Source organism: Emydura macquarii, unplaced genomic scaffold, assembly GCF_026122565.2.
Source record: "Emydura macquarii macquarii isolate MOO-44397 ecotype Brisbane River unplaced genomic scaffold, CSIRO-AGI_Emac_v2 contig_3647, whole genome shotgun sequence".
NCBI lineage: Eukaryota > Metazoa > Chordata > Testudines > Chelidae > Emydura > Emydura macquarii.
Genome location: NW_027133784.1, coordinates 395,441 through 416,969, shown reverse-complemented (window position 1 = coordinate 416,969; position 21,529 = coordinate 395,441). Strand labels below are relative to the sequence as shown.

General features: G+C 49.2%; 2 protein-coding genes and 1 non-coding gene across 4 annotated transcripts in view; all 3 read right to left on the bottom strand.

Annotated features, from left to right (window-relative positions):
* Positions 1-6,222: 6,222 nt before the first annotated feature.
* Positions 6,223-13,856, bottom strand: RPL13 (ribosomal protein L13). Of its 2 annotated transcripts, none has more exons than XM_067536712.1 (6): positions 13,819-13,856; positions 13,157-13,274; positions 12,500-12,641; positions 10,287-10,460; positions 7,492-7,548; positions 6,223-6,425 (listed from the first exon to the last, which is right to left on the bottom strand). In XM_067536712.1, the coding sequence occupies exons 2-6, from the start codon at positions 13,258-13,260 to the stop codon at positions 6,267-6,269; spliced, it is 636 nt and encodes a 211-aa protein (XP_067392813.1). In that variant the 5' UTR covers positions 13,261-13,274; positions 13,819-13,856; the 3' UTR covers positions 6,223-6,266. The 2 variants fall into 2 exon arrangements, with proteins under 2 accessions (XP_067392813.1, XP_067392814.1); XM_067536713.1 differs by lacking the exon at positions 13,819-13,856 and adding an exon at positions 13,664-13,796.
* Positions 12,824-12,903, bottom strand: LOC137145830 (small nucleolar RNA MBII-202). Its single transcript, XR_010917757.1, has one exon. It is a non-coding gene; the product is annotated as a small nucleolar RNA MBII-202 (small nucleolar RNA).
* A 2,194-nt stretch (positions 13,857-16,050) lies between the features above and the next one.
* Positions 16,051-21,529, bottom strand: part of SPG7 (SPG7 matrix AAA peptidase subunit, paraplegin) — a 41,574-nt gene continuing 36,095 nt past the window's right edge. The window contains exons 15-17 of the mRNA XM_067536723.1: positions 21,222-21,385; positions 20,007-20,084; positions 16,051-18,272 (exon numbers count right to left, since the gene is read on the bottom strand). Of these exons, the coding sequence (XP_067392824.1) occupies positions 18,063-18,272; positions 20,007-20,084; positions 21,222-21,385 (452 nt within the window). The 3' untranslated portion in view covers positions 16,051-18,062. The remainder of the gene's footprint in view (positions 18,273-20,006; positions 20,085-21,221; positions 21,386-21,529) is intronic.

Below are 21,529 nucleotides of genomic sequence, written 5' to 3'. Positions count from 1 at the left end.
GCAGCTTCGCAGCCAGCGAGGGGGTCGGGGGCTCTCACGTTGCTAGCCGCGGGCTGCTCGCCCGTTTCCTTCTTGGTGCAAGGGGAATGCTCAGAGGCGGTAGGGCCGTGCCCGGCCTTGTAACGGGGGCTGCTGCGGGGAGAGGCCTTCCCCATCCCTGAGCCGCAGCCGGGGGCCCAGAGTGGCTGTGCCATGCAGGGTGGCACCAGGCGCTCTGCAAATTCCACTAGAGAAAGAGCCCCAGAGAAGGCCGGGCGCGGGGGGGTTTCAGCTCAGCCGGGCATGGATGTGGCAGGCCCCGGGGGTGCACCCCACCTAGAGCCCGGCCCCAGGACGCCAGGGTTCCCTTCCCAGCTCTGCCCCATAGCTACTGCATGACGGTGAGTAAGTCCCTTGGGCCGACCTTTGCACCACAAGCCGCAGATTCCAGGCGCCACCTCAAGACACCCGCCCAGCTCCTCTGAAAAGCAGAGGCAGGCCTCGCCCTGGTGCAAAGTGAGTTACTGCACCCGGTCTCTCTGGAGTCAGAGGGGGCCCGTGCAGAAGGGGCAGCAAGGGCACCCGGGGGAGGGGTACGCCGCCCGAGGTCCAGGCCAGAGAAACGCAGCCCTGCTTTAGTAAAGCCCCGTCTCAGCTGAAGAGCTGCAGGATGGATGGCGGCTGCGTACAGAACGGTATTAAAAACCAGAGCTCCCCCCAAGCCCTCGCCCAGGGAGGCAGAGCGGGGAGGAACCATCAGCATGGTTTAATTAAGATCCCATTGAAATGTGCCAGCCGCAAGCAGGCGTGGGCTCGGCTGGCGAGAAGCAGGGCCCCCAGAGCCAGACGCGTCCAGCCAGGCGTTTGGAAAGGTCAGGCTGCCCCCAGCACACCTGCCCCACGCGCTGGTCCGGCACTTGGAGAGAGAGCTTTGCAAAGGCGCCCGGCCTGCGACTGGAAGACCAGGAGCCCACTGGCCGCCGGCGGGAGGCTTGCGAAGAGGCGGTGAGCAGCCAAGCAGATCTGACGCTGCAGCAGCACGGCCCGAGCCTGGCCCCTTCCCTCCGCCCGGAACCAGGGCAGTAATCAGAACCAGGCCCCGCGGCCTGCGTGCTCTCATTGCCCGGCCGTGCTGCACCCCTTAGCATCCCACCACCTGCTCGCTGTCAAGGCAACCGAACGGCACCCGGCTGAACAGCGGTGCCCCCTGCCGGGCAGGTTGCACGGAGGAGCCGGCGGCGGTGCGCCCAGCTCCCGGGGCTGGCGGGAGGGGGGTTTCTCTAGCTGATTTATCCCTCTGCAGAGGACGCCCAGGGAAATGCCTCCTCGGGAGCGGAGTCCTGTTTTGAGGGGTTCCCGGGAAGGCAGAGTATTGTCATCTCAGCCCGCCCAGCCCAACGCTCTCTGCTTTGGCGGGAAGGGCTTCCGGGTCCGGAAAGACTCTGCTGCAGCAAAATGTTGGACTTAGGGCAGGGCAAAGGCCCTGAAATTCAGGGTGGTGCCCAAGGGAAGGTAGCCGCCCAAAGCTGCCCCGGCAGCTGCACGGTTAGCCCGAGCCTCACCCGCAAGGGAGCCAGGTGCAAGCGGAAAGGGAGAGGCCTGCGGGGCTAGCTCCCTGTCAGAACGGGACCGGAACGCAGGCCAGGACAAGCAGAGCTGCGTGCTTCGAACACGGGTCTGCCAGCAGGGCCAGCCCCCCAGCTGCTGGGCAAGGAGCACCAGGCAGCTCTTGGCATTTCCAGCAGTGCCGGGGGTCTCCATCGAGCACAGCGGGGCACAGCCGCGTCCTCCAAGCCGTGACTTGCTGGTGGGTGGAGCCCAGTCCAGGACAGTTTCCAGAGGCTTTTCTTGACCAGCTCGTCTAGGTACAAAGGTCCAGATGCTTCGGAGGAGGAATTTAGGCAGCAAGCTCCCTTTCATTTCAGTGGAGGGTGGAAGCCTGCCTTTGAGGATCCGTGCTTCCGAGGTGGCCATAACCAGCGGAGGAAAGAACCCAACCGCACAGGGCCCGAGGAGAATCGGTGCGAAGAAATGCAAGCCGTGCCTGTGGGGAGAAGGAAAGGAAGGGGATCCCAGAAGGGGAAGAGAACGCTGATCACACAAGCACTCTCAGGAGGGCGCATCCATTTCCAACCTGCCCTGGTGTGACTTGGCTGAGTCAGCCAGGCCCATAGCTGCCGCCAGGAAGAAGTGGGAGGCCATCCGGCCAGCCCACGCACCGCCCACGTATGACAGGGGCAAGCAGGGAAAGCTCGCCGCACCAGGTGACATTTTCCTCTTCAAATCAGTTTCCAGACGCCCAGATTGACAATCCGGAGGCTCTGAAGTCAGCTAATCAGATAGTACGTGACAGCGAGCCAAGCGGCTCCTGAAAAGCAGAACACACAGTTAGCAACAGCTGAAAAGCTTCAATTAATTTCCTGTCGTGTACTGAGACTAGGAAGTGCAAATGGTGTTTTCTGGCAGCTCAGCTGCAGCCTCGCCTGCGGCTCCAGACCCAGGCTGCTCCAGCTTCCCTGCCCAAGGGACGCCAGTGAGCGGGTCCTCTCCTGCCATGGACCTGGAGGAGCTCCTTGCAGGAAGTCCTGGGTCCTGATGTGCCCAGCTCCCCCTTTGCTGCTCCTTTTGCAGCCTGCCGGCAAGCGGCTGGTCACAAAGCTGCGTGCGCCCACAGCCAGGCCTTCCAGCACACAGCGACCAGGGCAGCTCCCCTGTGATTGACTCCTTTGGGGCCACTGAGCCACTGACGACATTGCCCTGGGAGCCAAAGTGGCTCAACAGAGCAAAGGGTTGGTCTTCACCGGAGATCTCGCCCATCCTGTTCCCGCACAGCTCCTCCTTCGACTCAACTCCCCCAGACACCGTCACCACCACCCCTTGACTCGGCTCCGAGGGGGAAATGCCCAAGCAGCAGTCCGAGCACAGGGGAAGATGGTTGAATGGTTAGTAAAGCACATGACGGGGAGTCCACACCTAGGTTCTGCTCCCAGTGCTGCCACGCCGCGAGCGCTTAGGTGTGTTTCTGACCTTCTTTGCCTCAGTTTCCCCCGCTCTGAAATAGAGCTCCTACCACCTACCAGGCTGAGTCAGGGCCCATTTGTGAAGGGCTATCCAGTCCTCATATTCTTTGCACTTCTGTTAGTACTGGAAGGTTGCCTTTAACAAAAACAAGACAGCAGCTGCTCAGCCCAGATTTTCAGGGAAGCAGGCCTGCTAGCGTGTTTCCAGCCAGCAAGATGAACCTGCCTTATTCAAAGGCTGAGAGCACTACACAATTGTAATCGTCTCGTTTGGCTTCACCGACAACACAAGAACAGCCTTCGCTAAAAGCCTCCAAGCACGCCCCTCCCGTCTGCATCTCCGCACAGATGGCCCTGGGTACAACACTTCGTCCTTAACAGCAGAGTCCGTCACTGATAAGACTAGGGAAGTCTCTCTCAAAATCTCTCCAGTCACCTGGACCGGCCAGAATTTCGTCTCCTTAATGGAAACGTCTCATGACACTGGCTGGTTTCCGAAGGGATTTCAAAATGCACAGCCTCTGGCACGGTTTGTTTCACAGACCAGAAGCCCTGAGACTGGGCACCCTCGCGGATCAGACTGAACATCGCACCTTGAAATGCAGCCACCTCTGGGGTGGAGCGCGTGAGCCAAGCTGGCACACAGCAAACAGGTTGGGACTGTGCTAAGGATTGGCCACACGCCCCGAAGTCTCAGCGTTCATGAAAATTGGGCTGGGTCCCGTTTGCTAACTCTGCTAAAGTTTCAGATGAAAGACACTCCCACTTCCTGAGCCAAGTACCTGCACCTCAATCGAGGTTAAAAGGAAGAAGTGCCAAACAGACTGCTAGGACTGACCTGAAGGATCCAGGGAGTTTAATGTCATCAAGCCCAAGACTTAGACCCCTGAGCCACTGCCCCCAACACACCAGCTGGGTAGGAAACATGGTGAAAAAGACTGGCCCAGGATTGGGACCTTGAAAGATGGGAACAGTGGAAAATCTAAACCTGGGCTTTTGCTCCACCAAGTGGCAGCAGTGAGTAGCTGCACCATGCCATTTGAAAAACTGCACGCTAAGATGCCCCTTCATTAGCCATAAAGGTAGGTAAAAGTAACCAATATTTACAATGAGACCTGCTGAAACTCCTGTATAACAAACAGGAAGCTGTCACTAGGTGTGAGAGGACTTACAACGCAAGATGAGCACCTTCCAGCATGACCGCAGGAGACAATGTACAATTTCTTAGAGATCTGTTTGACAAACGTCTATGTACAGGAGTTTTTCTAGCTTGTGTCTTGGCCACTTTCCAATCTGGATGATTACTACTTCCATTGGTTAGGATATTCACTGCCTCTCTGTCTTGGGAGCAGATGGTTGGCACGTCCCATCCCAGGGCTGGTTGCGTTTCGGTGGTGGATTCTTGTTCCCTGTCCACAAACAAGCCACCTGCCTTCTCAAAACACCTTTTGCTTCTTTCTGTAACTAAGTGTCTGCTGATCAGTGTGTGTCAGACACATTCGGGAGAGCCAGTAACACAAAAACAAAACACGTTAAAACCGGACTGAATGAAAAACGTGTTCTCCCCCAAGCACTTCTCTTCATTCCTTCCTCCTTCTTGCCTGTGCGGCCCATTAATCTCAATCACAAGTGCTGCGGGAAATTGTTTCTTACAGGGCTCTAAGGTACCATGCACACCTCTGGCACTGTACAAACACCACTCCATCCCCCTCAGAAGCTATCAAAGTTCTAGCAAATAAGCCTTTCCTTGAAAGGACGAGGTTCCAGTTTCTCTCCTCTATTGAACATTTTGCAATTCCTTACGTCACTTCAGTTGCCATACCTTTTAATCACAGCTTTTTCCCTTTAGGGATGGCTGTACTTCCTCTACCCCCCCCCCCCCCCAACCAAACCGTGTGAAACAGGGCCTTAGGAGGACAAACAATACCCTAAGGCTCCACCTCTTTCGTAGAAAAGCCGGATATACTTGTACGGGCAGGAAAGTTGGGCAACCCCACCCACCAGAAGAGAAAACATTAGATGTGAAATGCAAGTTACTGCTTAGAGGACACACAAGAGGGAGTTGAGAGAATGATGTGCTCCTACCAGATGCAAAGCACAGAACTATGCTACAGCTGCTGCATTTTCTCCGTGCAAGATCACACTCCGGTGCACGTAAGGTCCCTGTATGTCCTTTTCATTCTTCCACAGAGGGGAAAACTAGAGTGTTGTTTAAAGATTCAAACTCATGTGGGAGTCGGAGCAAGCTTGAAACAAGCAGGTAATAAAACAGCTCTCCAGCGAGCAGCTAAAAAAGCAAGTTACTAATTGATGGGGTGGGGCGCTAAAATGCCTTTGCTGTTTCTCTGTTCTAAACTGAACAGGACAGGTAGTACTCTGTGCCCCCCAGAAGCTATGGGAGTATTCCACACAAGATAGACCAGGGAGCCAGTTCAAACAGCCTACAGAGGGGATGCTGGAGAAACAGAGGAAATGTAGAATCCCTATTTACTAATAAGAATCCGGAGGAGGTAGCCTGCTACTAAAGACACCATAAATATCACAGCTGAGATGGGCATCCTACATTCTACCAACTCCTCTGCCTCTTGGAAAGTCTGGTCGCTGCTACAGAAACCTGCACAGCAGTTTTGCAGGGTGTTAGACTGGCTTGTCAGAGGAAATCATGGCATATGGGCTGCACGAAGACAGTGCCCCCCCGTGGTAGTTTAGGGCTGTATCAAATTCAGCACTCTGCTTTACAACTTCAGTTGGATTCAGCAAAGTCCTCCACATGCTGGAAATTTCAGTCCTGTTTCTTAAAGGCAGAAGCAAAGAGGTTCCCCCTTAAGAGGCGCGGAGCAATGGGGGGTGATGTCCGGCTACTGATTAAAGAGCTCTCTGTTCAGCTATCTGGTGCCTCAAAGCAGCTGTGATTAAAGAGCACGTGGAGGGAAAAACTTTACTCTTTAAACCTAAGGAACTCCACCCAGACTGAATGAGCACCTGCCACCGACAATGCCAGAAGCCTATTACCTGCTCATTTCAGAAGCAGCAGTGAGCAAACCAGTGAGACGATAGCTCAATTTACTCTTATACAGAATCTGGCACACACTGTATGAGAACACAAAGCTCGAATGTAGCTGAACACAAACTAACACTGCTGAGTACAGGCTTCACTTTAAAAGCATCACCTTCCTTTGTTCCGGATCCCTCTGCATCTGGCCTAAGAAGACACCACACCAGGTTACATTTCTACACTCTTTTATTGACAGTTCTAGGGAGAACAGTTCATTTCTTCTTCTCCACATCTTGCTCTGCAGCTTCCTTGGCTCGTTTAGCGCGGATTCCAAAGAGACGGGCATTTGCACGGGCCATACGCAGGCTGGCAAAGGCTTTGAAGTTCTTCTCATCCTCAGAGATGACACGGGCCTTCTCCTTTTTGTAAACCTAGCAGAAACAAGAGCCAGAAAGAATGTGTAACTACCTTCTCTGAAATCCTCCGGTATATGCAATATTTATATATGCTTAGTAATTTTTGGCACAGATTTCTACTAGCAACGGGACACCATGACTGGTAGGGATGCTTTATCAAAGCAGGAGGCCCTGCCTGCAAAGCCATTCAATCAGAGGCCTCATTTTATTCAGCTTCTGTGTCAGCTCACCCCAGTGATGAGGTGAAGGAAGAAACACCAAGAATAACCATCCCAGGGTAGATTGAGATTTGCCTTGTAATCGGTTTACACACATTGGTGAATCACCACTATCAAGTAACAAATATAACCCTTCAAAAGTACCAGTGGTTCCAAGACAAACTGCAGTCAACCCACAGCTTGTCACCATGTTATACTAAGGTAAGAGCTACCAGCCCTTGGTCACTGGAGACTAAATTATCACTGCACAGGGTTGTGCAGACACAGCTGCTAACTCCTCCATCCTTGGTTCCGAGTTGCTTGAGGCAGAACCCTCAATGCTATAATGAACTGTCAGAGCTGAAACTGCATCCATTAGTTTACCCCCAGCCAAAACACAGCCACTACCTAATGAACCTCAGTCTGCCCTTCAGGCCCTCCCAAGAGAGCTACAACAAGCAGTTGGCTAGGAGACTCAAGTTTTGGGAGGGGGGGGGGGGGGGGTGTTTTTTTTTTTTTAAACACAGTTTCAAAACTGTTTAGTACTGCTTAAAGCAGTCAGCTGTATGCTTCTCATTACACAATGGCAAAACCCCAGAGATCCTGCTAAAGTTAAAGTTACTCTCTCATAGTAAAATACTGGATTTTTTTTTAAATCTCAGTATTTTACTAGGAGAAACATGAGATCAGTTTTAACAGGCTTGTTCCTTTGTCTCCAGGTTACTGCTGCAGTCTACAGACAGTGAAACTTAGCTGCAGTGTCACAATGCAGCATGGAAAAACCCCTTTCTGTCAAGTCTGTTGTCTCTAGTATGTAGACACATTACAGCAGCATCTAACTTCAGAACAATCAACCAAAGTGAATGATTTGCAGTTTCACTTACATTCCTGATTGGCATAACAGGTCCAGAGAGCTGAGTTGCCATCTTGAGTTCTTCTGCCTGTGTAATAGAGGAAACAAGTGATTACTGAGTTCAGCCAGATAACCTGGCTCCCAGGTGGCAGGCCTGCAGGAGCTTCCTGCGTTAGGGACGGTACCTTCTGGGGCAACATGTAAGCTCTTCAGTTTCGTATCTTAACTAAAAACTAGGCCTGCATGCAAGACCCCAGCTTGGGGATTTGACCGGAGAATCTAGCAATACTTGTTTAACAGAAAAAGTTCCAAGGTTTGGATCTCAGTAATTCTAGCCTGTATTTCAGACTGAAGAGAGAGCCCAACATTCCCACATGCGCACACACCATGGAGAGCCCCGGAAACACAAGTGGAGAAGTGTGCTATTTCCCACTCCAACAAAGGCAGCATGTCAGCATTGTGATGGGGCCAGCCTAAAGCAGGTATTTTTGGTTTGTTTTTAAGAGAAATTCAGCTGAACCCTGCATTTGCATTTGCAGTGGTGTGGTTGACCTGTTAACTGTGCTCAGCTAACAGAGGTGGAGGGACGTGAGCTCCTCCTGAGGCTTGACACGGTGTTGATGCATCATTACTCTACCACCAAGCTGCCTCTCCCGGCCCCACCAAACACAGGAACCAAGGGTGTAAAGAACCTCTGGTTCCAGCGCACACCACTAACCTTAAAGTTAATCCAGATTGAAAACAATTAAAGTTTACGATTGTTTCCAGTAATGTCTCTGGCTCCCATACCCAACAGAGAAAAGTGACTTTTCTCTTTATTTTGTATATTCAACAGCATTCAGCTTCCCTGGTTTGTCTAAGTCTCACACAAACCAAGAAGGAAAAGAAACACTGTAAAATGTGAGAAGAGAAGCTACAAGAATTAACAAAGGGACCGTCCCCTGGACGGAGACAATACCTTAAACTACTTTTATCTCACACTGTAACTGGCTATGTTTCAAGTTGATTGCGGCATTTTAAAGCTGTGCTGGTGCTAAACATTCACAACAAAATCTGCACTGCTAACCCGTGTAGGATATGAACACATGGGGCCATGACACTATTTTAGGGGTCTAGCCGCACCAGTTATCAGTGATATTCACAGGACGCTCCAGGAAAGTCTGCACAAGTTCCCCGCAAGAAACGCTTGTTACAGAAACCTTGCTGGAGAAAAGGGAAAACCTGTAGTCTCCATATAAAGTAGTTTCTACTTCAGCTTCTTCACATCCATAGCTCCAGCAGTCCCCAAATCAGGTTCAAAGGGACACTTCCCAGGACTGTCTACAATGGGCTTTAACATTTTCCCTAGGCCAGGTAAAACTGATACAAGTTCCAACAAAGCCCCATTTATACCGCATTAAGAGAAAAGCTCCTCGTCCAGTTTGAAGACAGTTTTAACACACTCTGACCCAATTCCTGCTGGCAGGCTATGCCACGTTAGAAAAATTTAAGAAACCATGTTTAAAAACAGATAAAAAGCCTAGAGTGCACAAATCCTACAGCTGTTGTCTAGAATAGGGTTTCTCAACCTGGGGGACCCAAAATTGGGTCACAAAATGTTCCAGAGGGTCGCATAGCAGCTACTGTCCCACAGGGCTGGCTGGACTCAACTCCCTGTTCCAGGCACTGCAATTCTGGGTTCCCAGGGCCACCGAGGTTTGGCCCAGCCGTCATGATGACAGGAGTCCGGGTAGACCAAATATGAGCGAGTGACTCTGCAACCCCATGAGGCAGGTCACAACTCCACTCTCAAAAAACTGGTCCAATCAAGGGGCCAAGGCCAAACCTGAGCAGCGCTGCAATCACGGAGGTTGCAATGCCCAGAGCAGAGAACCGAGCCCAGCCAGCCCCACAGCACAGGAGCTGCAGAAGCCGCCACTGTGGGGTGAGTACCTGATAGGACTCAAACCCCCTGGGGAGCAGGATCCGACCGAAAGCCCCCCAGGGCCTCCACCCCCCACTCTATTTACTAGGTCGCAATAGGCCATGAACATTTACAAATGGGTCCTGAGCCCAGAAAGGTTGAGTCCCCTTCTTCAAATCTTTCACTACATACACCTCCTCACTGGAAGCCTACGGAGCTGGAGCAAAGGAATACATGGAAAGCCACCTCATCTCAGAACCTCAGCTGATGCAAGTGTCTTCCCTGTAGTAAAATTTACAGATTGACAGGTGTGACTCCCCTAAAACTGACCAATTCACTATCTCTGTAGGTTATTCACCTGATAAAATCTCTCTGTCCCTGCATATTTTCCACTGCTTTCTTTTGAAATTATTTTCATAGTGAGACAAGTACTCCTGAAACTGGTTCATTATCCATCCACCCTGACACATCAACTGCTTTACTAAAATTCAACTGCTTTGGCAAAAATCAACGACTTGGTGCGAGTCGCTAAAGGTATCATGGCTTTGATTCTGAGCTGTGCATCCTGAGCAGAGCAGCCAGCCAGCCAGCCACCCCCAACCCAGAACGTGGCTTTAAGTCACCACTGCACCCTCCACATTCTGGGCCCAGCTTCCAACACAACAGAGCTGGTACACGTTACAGCAGTCTTGAATGGGCCCAGCACCCAGGCTCCCTCCTCTTCCAGATGTATATGAAGGCAGACGAGGGCTGCTCTATCAGCCCTTTGCCCGTGGAAGAGCCCACCTGTGTCAGGGCGTTACATGAGGAGATGTGTCCAAGTAAGCTATGCTTTACACCCAAGCATTAGAGGGTCAGCCATAATCAAACCGTAGCACCACTGAGCAGGGCCTGTGAAAGCTTCCAGGACCCAATGTACTTACAGAGCTGTCTCCCTTCTTGGGTGCAGAGGGCTTCCTTGGGAAGAGGATAAGTTTGGAGCGGTACTCCTTCAGTCTCTGCACGTTGGCCTGCAGGGATTCTGTAGACTTGTTGCGTCGTCTGGGATCCACCGAGATCCCAATAGTCCGGGCAACCTTTTTATTGATGCCAGCCATCTGTAAAGCGAGAGTTCATGTCAACATTCAAGTGACTGTTATGCCCTTGTGCTACTGAGTGAAGCCACTACAGTCATCAGCTGGAAAAGGGTTCAAGTACAGTCATCACAGAAACTCTGGCGAAAGTGTCATCATTTGACTGTATGTATGGCCCACCAGGAGCAGAAACAGGGATTAAGAAATATGAATTGCGCTATGCACAGAATTTAGACAACACAAGACATCTCCAAGATGGAAAGATTAGACTCAAATATAAGACAGCACAAACTTGCTACATAACTTTCAAGTCTGAGGTCAACTACCTTCAATAGCTAAAGGAGACACAAAATCTAAGGCTCCAAGGAAAAAAATGGGGGACACTTCTCACTCCCTGAAATAAGCGGCCCTCTCAAATTATACATTACATCAACGTGCAGTTCCAACTGCAACAAGCAATCAGGCTATTTAAATCACGTATTATGCCAACCTGACTCATGAACTTGGCTATACTACTAAGATTTAAAGCAGTGCTCTATACGGTACCACTTGCACCATAAGTCACTAAAAAATACCTGTGAACCAAACAAAGCAAACTATTTCTTGGTGCTGAGTAGTCCTGTCTCCACAAGTGTGGTAATGGCAGGACAAGCTTCTTTTATGACTTTAGATGCTGCTACACTAAATACAACCCTGGAGAGGTGCTGTGAGACCAAAACCAATAAACCTTTGATTGGGTTGCCTTGTAAGATGATTGTATAGGAGTCTGCATTTCCATAACACTCCGTCCACTCTCCCAAAGTCAAGGGAGTGCTTTAAAAAAAGGTGGAATTTTGCTAAAGTGGCAAGTTGATCATGTTCCTTTAATTTTCAAAACTCTCTTGCGTTGAAGTATGCTACTGCCAACACATCCCATTCCCATACTGTTGGAATTAACATTTGAAATTAATATTAATATGTGAAACCAAATACTAATTTAACCATACATTCCTTTATTCAATCCAAAGTGATACAATTGCTCTAAACATGCCTAAAAAGCCAAAATGAGCCATTTATTTCATCCAAACAGTAACAAAATATTTATAAACATTTGATCAAGATACTTATGAATGGGCTAAAACCAGGGTGCTTAGACCCATATTGGTCGGCTCTAAGGTATTCACAATGAACCCTTTAAGAGTTTACTTTTTATACCCTTCAACAAACAAATCAGGTCATTGCCAAGTACTGACTTCAGCTAAAAACCAACCTAAGACAGTTCATCCTTCTTTCCAGTTTTACCTGGATTAAGATTTACAAACCTCCTTTCTTCCCAAGGCCTTTCCTCCCCTCTTCCTTGCTGCCCAAATTTTTCCATTGCCCCGGGATTCACACAGACTAACACTGCTGTGTGGGTTGGGAAAGGCCAGGTTTGCTCATTTTAAGACAGATTGTCTTATTTAAAAACATCTGCAGTCACCCACAGGAGTCAGAGGCCTTCTTTTTAGAAGCTTTTCTTTATCTCATTTGTTATTCTTTGAATCAGACATCTCCCTACTTCATTCCTTCTGGCTGTATAACTTATTTTCAACGCCTTCCTTCTAATTGTTAGTCAGGGCCTTTCTTTACAACATACATATATTTTCTTAACCAAACTTAAGCCAACTCTAAATCTTTAATTTCATATTTATTCTACACACTCTCCATTTTCTGTACCTACAGCAATTACACGCTCACCTATAGCTACCACCATCCCACACTCTGGCTAATAATATTGTGTTATCTAGAAAATTCCAAAATGGTCACACACACACAACCAGTTTGAACAGATACTCATTTGCCAACAAATTTCAACTGCTTACATATTACACTAGCTACCCATAGAATAACCAGACTGTTCAAGACAGGGGAATTGCCTATTAAAAGAGTCCATTTCACCCACTTGTTGAGAAAAAAACCGAGTCGAAACATCAAATTACAGTTAGATGCTTAACTCTGCACCCACCTACGACTGGGCAGATTTATAATTTACCTGCTGCATGTGCGTGCACTCTATGAGTTGCTAACCAACCAGTTATACTCACTTTCAGCTCTTCCAAGCTGAATCCTCTGCCAGCGCGAACTTTTGTGTGGTACCTAACGGTGGGACATCTCACTATGGGTCGGATTGGCCCAGACACTGGACGTGGAGCAATGCGACGAGCCTTCGCCTGGCGGGCCTTCCTCCTGGTCAAAGAGAAATACTACCACAGTCAACAAAAAGATGTTTGTATAAGATACATAACTTCTACACTGACAATTCACATTCTGAATGGCCAGTCAGACCCTCACAGACAACAAACAGGAGAGTAGGCCAGGAATGTGGCCATCTAGTAACGGTTGTGAACAAGGCCAGACTATGTGTTCTTACAGAAAGCTACAGTCATCAGCTAAAAAGGGTTCAAGGAAATCATCAATGTAGTGCAGAGATTCCGGAGAATTTTCATCATTTGACCGTAGACGTAACTGAACACATGAGAATCACGTTTGCCATGCAGGGAGTCCATGGCCCAAACTGTTTTACTGGCCTCAGTGATCACAAACACAATAAAACTTGTAGTCGCTCTCTAACCGCCACAGCACACAATTCCCAGGTAAGTGATCTGGACATTACAAGGCAGTTAGAGAGGCACGCGACCCCCCCACCCGGCCCCACACTGCCTCTCACTGACACATGCAGCCAGCTGTCTTTGGCATCTCACCTGCGGATCTTCCTGGCCGGCTGGTTAAACCACGTGGCAACTCGTCTCTGCCAATCTTTGTGGAAATGGGGTTTCAAGATCATGCCATTTCGACTGGGTGCCATGATTGCTTATATCCCTGCAAAGACAAGGGGCAGGTACTGTGACATCTCCCGGTCACGGCAGGCTCGGGTCACAGGAGAAAGCCCTTCAGAGCAGAGACGGGACAGGGCAAATCGGGGAGACAGCCGCCAATGCGGGCAGCAGGACCCCGCGAGCCGGTGAAGCGGGGGACGCAGGAGAGGGCCCAGCCAGGCCGGACCGCATCAGCAAGTGGAACCGGCTCCTAGGCCGCCCGCCCGGACGCGAACCCCGGCCCCCGAGGGCTATGTCTCGGCAACCCGCCGGCGGCTCGGCGCCAGCCTGGGAACAACGGAGAGGAACGCCCGGCCCCGGCCCCGTCCGCCGGGGATCGGCCCCTAGGCCGCGGCCCAGCCCCGCTCTAAACTCCGGCGGCAGGGCACCCACCCGCCCGCCGCCTCCCGGCAGCCGCCGCCGCTTCCCCGAGGACACGACAGGCCTCCGGCGGCCTCTCTACGTGAGACTGCCCGGGCCCCACCGGCCGCCCAAGCGGCGGATGGCGGCGGATAGTCCCGCCGCGCCCGGCCGCCGCTCAAACCCACCTCCGCGGGGACAAATGGCCGACCGGAAAAGGAAGAGGGGGCGCAGGGCACGCTGGGATACGGGGCCCTAATGTGCCTGGCGGAAACGTAGTTAGTTGCTGACCAATTAGAATGAAGGATAGCGAGGGGCCCGCCCAGCGGAGCGCCAGCGCCCAGCTCGCAAAAGGCCCACTGCCCTTTACAAAGATGGCGCCCGTCTTAAAGAGGCCGCGCATGAAAAAGCAATGAGCGCCGTTACTTGCTCCAGGTGGACAAGGGAAAGGCAGCTGGCCGCACAGGCAGGGGAGCGCTAATGCTGCTCATCCCTGAGAGCTCCTGGAGGACAGGAGAAGTCCCAGAGAACTGGAGAAGGGTAACCACAGTACCCAGCTTTAAACAGGGAGAACAAAGCCAACCCAGGGCATTACAAAGCCACCAGCCTCTGGGGATATGAGAGTTTAAGTTATTTTTTTTAAATCTTGGTCCCAGATCCTATTAGTGTGTGCACTAATCACACACACACACAGCAGAGTCTCTTATTCTTTCAGTTTAAACCAGAAACAGTCACACACCGTAAAGACAACCAATCACAACCTAGACTGAACTTCCCTGATGATTAAAAAATAATTAGGTTGTGAAACATATTATCCCAGTCAGGAGCTGTCCTGGTGGTGTAGCAGATGTAGAAGCTATTTACAGCGGAAAGTTCTTATTTAGTTTGCTGAAAATCAAGCATGTGATCTTAAAAAATGATCTGCCACCACCTACCTAGCAATAATGCTTAGCATTTACATGGTGAGCTACATCTTTGGACTGCAACTCAAAACGTTAATCCAATTAATTTAAAAGCTACTGTGAAGTATTCTAGCCTGCTTAAACACATCAATTTCCCCTAAATTATTTTGCATAGAGTCAAAAACTGAATACATTTGTATGGATGTATCCTCCCCAGAGCCCTGCCTACCTAGGCAGAGCAGCCTGATATAATGATTTCAGCCCTGGACTGGAACTAATCCCCGTTATAATCCCCCCCTGCCCAAAACCTCAGTAGCCCTGGACCAGAAGTAACTTCCACTTCCATTACCACACAAACCCCAAAAGGAAGCATTATAGAAGTACAGCTGCCCAGAGCGGTAGAGAGTAACTATGCTGTTCCTACCCCTATGTATGCATTTCATCTATCCCCACATTGCATATACACCTGGTCAGATAGATGTGGATGAATAATTCCAATAGACTTGTATGTTTCTCCTCCAGAACAGTGGTGCCTGCAGCACTATTTTGGTACTGGCTCATGTCTTAGATTCTGCCCATTAGACCTGCTTGGGTTTACACAGCTTATCCCAGCCCTTTCTCAAACTACTTTATATACCCAGTAAATGTTGCCCCATGGTGTAGTGGATGCTTCTTCTCAGAATAGAGTTCCTCACTGAAGTGGAGAGGAAGGAGAGGGGCCTTCATATGTCTCATACCACCACTATAGGACTGCATGTGTTTGGAGGACTCTCTCTCTCACTCTCCCCCCTCCCCCCCCAGGTGACTACAGCCCAACTACACCTGCCTTGAGCTAAACTCCCAAGGGGGCTTATACTTAGCACAGAGCCCTCCCTACAAGAGCTGCTGACATGCTACATCCTGTCCAACGTAAATGGCATTTCTTACCCTCCATCAGCTCCTGCACTGCTTCAAATGCAGGCTTAGGGGTGAGGCAGACCCTACCTGAAGCTTCTGCAAGGAGTGATGAGCAAGGAACAGCAGCTCTCAAGCCGATGGCTGCCCTCAGTGCTGTGGATCCCTGTGACAGGCAAATGGGGCTAGCTTCACCACACACAAAACCAGAACAAAGCTAAAGATACACTGAGAGGGTGCCATACAACCGTAGTAAGACAGAATGAGGGGGAAAGATTTGGGGGAGGCTGCTGCATTTGTTGAGCCCAGACACACGCAGTGACTTTGAGTGTCTCTAATCACTTCTGCTTTACAGTTCATTTGATGACAGTGCATTTTGGGGTCAGACAATAAAGAAACCATGACAAATCTTTAATGCAGGCTTGGCTATTCACAGCCAGTGACCCAGCCACGCTGCAACATCTGCTCCACAAAACTTTGTGAACCCACTTTTTGGCACATGGATTCTTCCATTTGTCTGAGCAGTTAAAAATCAATCCTGTGCCAGAACATGGAATGACAAAGCACCACTAGATGGCGCAGACTGCGAAGGCAGGTCTTTCAAAATGATCAGACTAGTAAGGATACTGTAAACAGAGGGGCCTGTTTATTAAGAAAGGTCCCAAAACACTTGCTTTACATTTGCATTCACACTCACTTCATCCAACAGATGTGCTACCAGATTCAAACTATGTATGCAAACAGGTCCAGGACACCTCTGTGACCATTGTTAAAAGGTTGAGAAGTGAACACAGTTTCTGCAGTGGGTGAAATTCTAGAGTTCAAAGAATAAAAGGGGAAACCCATCACGTTGAAAAGAAAAAAAGGACAAAAGCAATGGAAATATCAAGTCCCAGATTAGGAGAAAAACAGCCCATCCCCATCAGATTAACAAGTAAAAACTATTACAGAATGATGTGCCAATGCTGAGCTGGCATTAAAACTAGCACTCATGGGTCAGGCTGGTGGTACTGCCCTACAGAACCCTATAGAGTCTAGGGGTCAATTTTCAGGTCCCAGCCCTACCCCTAAATCCAGCAGGGTTGGGAGTCCTGAGGCAGAAGCGGGCTCTGTATCAAGGCAAGTGATGGTGGATAAGAATGCCTTGGATAACTGCATCCCTTCCATCTGAACAACGCGCAACATCAGCAGTCTCCAAAGTCTCGTCTAGCTCTCCACAAATGGAAGACTGAGGGCAATAATGTGTGGTGTCTTCATTTGCACTGATTTCTACAGGGGGCTGTAGATTGATGTCCTTCACTTGTGTTCAGACCTCTTAGTCCCCTACAGAAGAAGCTGGGCCGGGGGTGAGCCGGTGGGGGAGAGCACCTGGACAGGGGCTTTTCAGGGACAGACAATAATCCTGCTGGAATAATCCATGGAAATAATCCTCAGTAAGAGAAAAAGGCATATTATACAGTCAGCCAGCCCAGTATCCCCAGACACCAATGCACAGACATTTCAGATGCTCTCATTGTGAAGTGGGAATGATCACCCCCCCTTCCCCACAAGTCTTCTGTAGGTGACGAAGAAGTCTGAACACAAGTAAAGGACTTTGGTAGAAATCAGTGCAAATGAACACACAAGCTTCTGTTCCAGAGTCCTTGCTGAATGGTGTTTCTCAAGCTCCTACAGAGAAAAGAAACAGCACAGCTAGACTCAGCGTCCCTATGCCCTTGTGTTCAGAATCCTGATTTGGAAAATGGGCTTCTGATGTAGTATTAGAGCCTAGACTGCATTTTAGACATGTGGGGTTCACCAGTACTTGCACACAAACTGATCGCTCAAAAAAAAACCCCACCAAACCAAACCCCAAAAATCCCCAAACCGACAGACACATGCATGCACAGAACTATCAGACTTGGCAGAGGAAGCCCCTAAATCTGTAGAACTGTGTATGTGTCATAACAGGTCACATATACATGTGAGAATGCTCCCCGCATCCATTTATTAGTATGTTCTAGATCAGTATACACAAAGACCATTTTACTCCAGTGAACTTTGTTCTCTCAGTCAGTATATTTTTAAACTCTTAGCAGAGATAATCAAAGGGCCCAGTCAAGTCATGTAGTAACTATAGGGTCTTAAACTGCCTTGGGCCCTTCTGAGTAGATTCCGCTATTGTGCATAACAGAGACACGCTTCCGAAGCTCTGGCACAGGAGGGGATGGCAGCACACACCCACATCACAGCAGAGAGGTAGAATGCTGACAAGAAATCCAGCTGGGTTCCTGCTCCCAAGAGTGTTTACACTGCTCTGTGCCCAAAAGAGATTTTAACATTAAATTAATTCTGAACCCGTGCATTGCTCCTTTCCACCTCACATGACGAACTACATCTGTGCTTGTATCAGGAATCCCCCAACCTGAAGATAACCAGTTTCACAATCCTAAGCAGAATCCATCCCTGAAGATCACCCTATTCATACAGTGGCTGAGACACCCAGAAGTCAAGGGCAGGATACCAGCAACACACAAACCCCCTGCTGTGGTCTCTCTGTGCCTTTGACCCTGCAGCTGGAAGAGGAAGGACTCAGGCATGGTGCTGGAAGGCAACCTCAAAAGCCCTCCTCTCCCATTCTGGACCAGGAACAGGTTTCATACTAGTCTCAGACTGGGCTCCTCCTCCTCCTCCCGGCTCCGCGGTTGCTGGGGTGGCTCTTCATCGCCCGTGTCTTGTTTGTCTTTCTCTGCTTCCAGCCAGCTTTGAGGAGCAATCATTTTCTTTGGCCCGTGAGGAGGCACCCCAATCAGGGCTTCGATGTCCTCATAGTTTATCACTTCCTTCTCCAGGAGGGTATTAGCCAGCTAGAAAGGGCAGACAGGGCAGAAGATGAGAATGTAGGCAAAGAGTTCAGAAAAGTTAGTGGCAGCTCTGGCAGGACATGAAGGAGAGCATCCTGACAGGGCAGCATGTGCCTGGGGTAATGCATCTTCAGGACACACCTCCATCCTCCCCAGGAGCGCAGCTAAAACTGAAGGGAAGGTGTTTGTCCATGACTGTCAGCAATAAACAATATCTAGGCATATATTGGAGCAAAGATGCAACCAAAACAAGATGTGCTGGTGTCTCTGGGAAACAGACACACATCAATTACCAAATCCACAGGCTTTGCAGCTAATACCATTTGTCTGCACTAGGAACACTTTACTAGTATAGAAATACCAGCATACTATACCAGCAAAGTGCTCCTAGTATATCAGCAAAGCTCACTCTCTATCAGTTAGCAAGATAACCCCTCACAAGAGAAATGAGCTATATTAGTACAAGTGCAGCTTTGCTTCATCTACACTGGGGCTTCTGCCGGTTTCACACCCTGACCGACAGACGCCAGCAGAAGCACCTACTGTACGCCTGGCCTATCTGTAGTTTTTGTGGGCCAATATGCAACTTTTTGAGCTGCTGGCACCTGCTACAAAGACTGAGGAACAGCCAGGAGTGCTCTGGGGACAGGGACTCACTCACAGTGGAGTATGACTGGATGCTCTGTTCCACTATGCTCGGCTATCTATAGGTACTGGGGTATAAGTTAAAGCAGGTGATCTCCAGCGGCTGGCCTGAGGGGGAGACCAGGAGAATCACATGAGTTGGATCAGGTAAAGGTCCAAGGGGCAGAGGTAGAAAGGTCTGCCCCTCTGTGACACACTGCACCCCTATGTGCACCCTTATTGTGTATCATTCACATTCATCCTTATAATGTCACTGTGTATTGTTTAATGCAAGGTATGTCATGTAAGATGTTTTTGGAAAGCTCAGGGCATACTGAACATTATTGTTATAGTAGTATGTTTGTTGCAATGCCACGTGTATGGTTGTGAGGCTTCTCTAGGTAATATTCCCAAATATGCGTCTCATGGCTTGAAGCAGATCTAGGCTAAACTCTGAGCTGAGAAGCCATTTCACATCTCACTAAGACTTGGATAGAACAACCCCACTCAGCATTCCAAGTACAAAAGGTGTTGCTAAGCTAAGGGTGTTGGGAAAAATAAGCAGGATGGAGAAAGAATGGCTCAGGATAAGCCACTTCTCAGCAAACACTAGAAAGTCGTTGAGACAACGTCAAGGCAGAAAAAGGCCCAGAAACACAGGAGATCAAAAGAGCTGTGGCCAGTTTAAAAAAGGAATACACGTTTCCATTGGATATGTAAGCAGTTAGGTAAGACAGATGTGTGTAGACAGTTGTATTGAAGACCTTTTTTCCTAAAAGGACTTTTTCCTGCTGTTAAAAAGTAAACAATACTTTGGTTTCAGAGGTTGGCTGGTCACAGACTCCCAAAGGTAAGACTCAAAGGTGTCCAACACACACACACATACACCCCCCCCACCCCCACCCCACCCTGAAGGTTAAGACTCAAAGGTGTCCATACTCAGTCCGGCCATGGGGTAAGCACAGTTCGTGTTCTCTCTCTCTCTGTTTCTCAAGGCTGGAAGATAAGCACAGAAACACTGCTTCCTGACAGTAACCCCACCACGCCCCAGGACTCTAGCAAGCAAGAAACTGGTGGCTGCAATGATGCCAGAATCACCAGTGAAGTCCATACCATTTGCAGTTTGTCCCGGTTGTCCAGTAAGAGTTTCTCAGTGATCCTATATGCTTGAGCCACCAGCACTTTTGCTTCCTGGGAAGAGAAGTGAGAGATGATGATAATGGAAGAGAGACTTGGAGCATAGACAAATACAAGTGAACACTATGTTCAGATAAATGATGAGCTGTACCTAGGAACATGATTTACAAACAGAGGCTAGTCAGAAAGTCCTGTGCCCCTCCCCATGGAAAAGTTTGATTTTTTGTTCGAAGAGAGAAAACAAAAGATTTTTTGCCAAAAACCAGTCTACTCTCTTGATGAGCTCTCACAGTGCATCAGGTAAGTGAGTCCCCAGTTGTGGGGCATCATGGGAGATGGGAACCTGGCCATAGAGGAGAATGGGAGCATAAAGCAGCTGAACTGTAATTCCCATGATGCATCACAGCAGCATTTCTGAATCACAACTTTTCAGTTTTCAAGTGTTTGGTTTTTCAAGCATCAATACTGTGTGGAGAAAGCAGACACTTCTCACAAAACAGTTAAGTTTTGTCAAAAACAATTTTCTTTTTAAAAACAGTGTCACTGGAAAGTTTTCAAACAGCCCTACTATAAACACCTGCTCTATCCCTCATCCAGGGTATCCAAGAGATCTAGAAACCTAAGAAATAAAAAGTCTATACTTGAGATTTTTAGCTATCCAGACACCACTCAGTACTGTTTATTCATATGAATGTTAAGGGGGTGGATACACTCAGATAATCACAGGATCTTTCCCTATCCAGGCTTCTACTCTCAATCCCACAATCACCCAATCCTTATTTTGTTTCCCACTCTACCCTCACAAAGTTAGTCACAGTCACACCTCATCATCCCACCCCTTTCTCTTCCCCATCATTTAAGAACCACGTCAAGTTGAAATTATGCCTGCAGCTCTCTGCACAGATTAAGTTTTTACACATTGCAACCTATTTTATGGCAACTAACCGAGGTTCCAGGCAGCAGCATGACTGGTACAGAAGTTACAGCTTCACAGGATTTTGCCTGTTAGTGACTCAGTGAATGTTTCTAACAAGCGGATACAGAACAAACCAGTGCTGGCTTCAAGACATTTACCTCTAAACGGCCAGTGACTACAAAAAACTGGGCTGCAAGTTTTATTTGCAATTCGGTTTTTTAAATGAAGTGAGAGAAGCAAAGAACAAAAGGGAAGCTGCCAGGACAGAGACTTACATGGTCCATCATTTGCTGAAGCCCCTGGCTGAAGGGGCGCTGACCAACCCCGAGGGTGCTCTCCAACTCTGGGAAAGAAAGATGCCCAATGCTGGGCACCATTCCATACTGCTTCACCATCGAATAGGCTATCTTGGTCACCTTCCTCAGGTCATCTTCTGCTCCTGAGTGAGACAGGGAAACAGGAACTCAGCATTGGATCACAGAGCTGGCAGGCATAGCAACTGGTGCACCTCTAGCACACAATCCACTCTGCAAATCGGGAATTCAGAGCTGTAAGGACCTGTGTAGTTGAACAGCCCATCCCA

Excerpts from the sequence above, each read along its gene's own strand:
- RPL13 (XM_067536712.1), bottom strand. The coding sequence starts at position 13,260 with ATGGCACCCAGTCGAAATGGCATGATCTTGAAACCCCATTTCCACAAA. Across the intron at positions 10,461-12,499 it reads TCAGCTTGGAAGAGCTGAAA|ATGGCTGGCATCAATAAAAA; the intron begins GTGAGTATAACT and ends CTCGCTTTACAG. Across the intron at positions 7,549-10,286 it reads CCAAGAAGGGAGACAGCTCT|GCAGAAGAACTCAAGATGGC; the intron begins GTAAGTACATTG and ends TCTATTACACAG.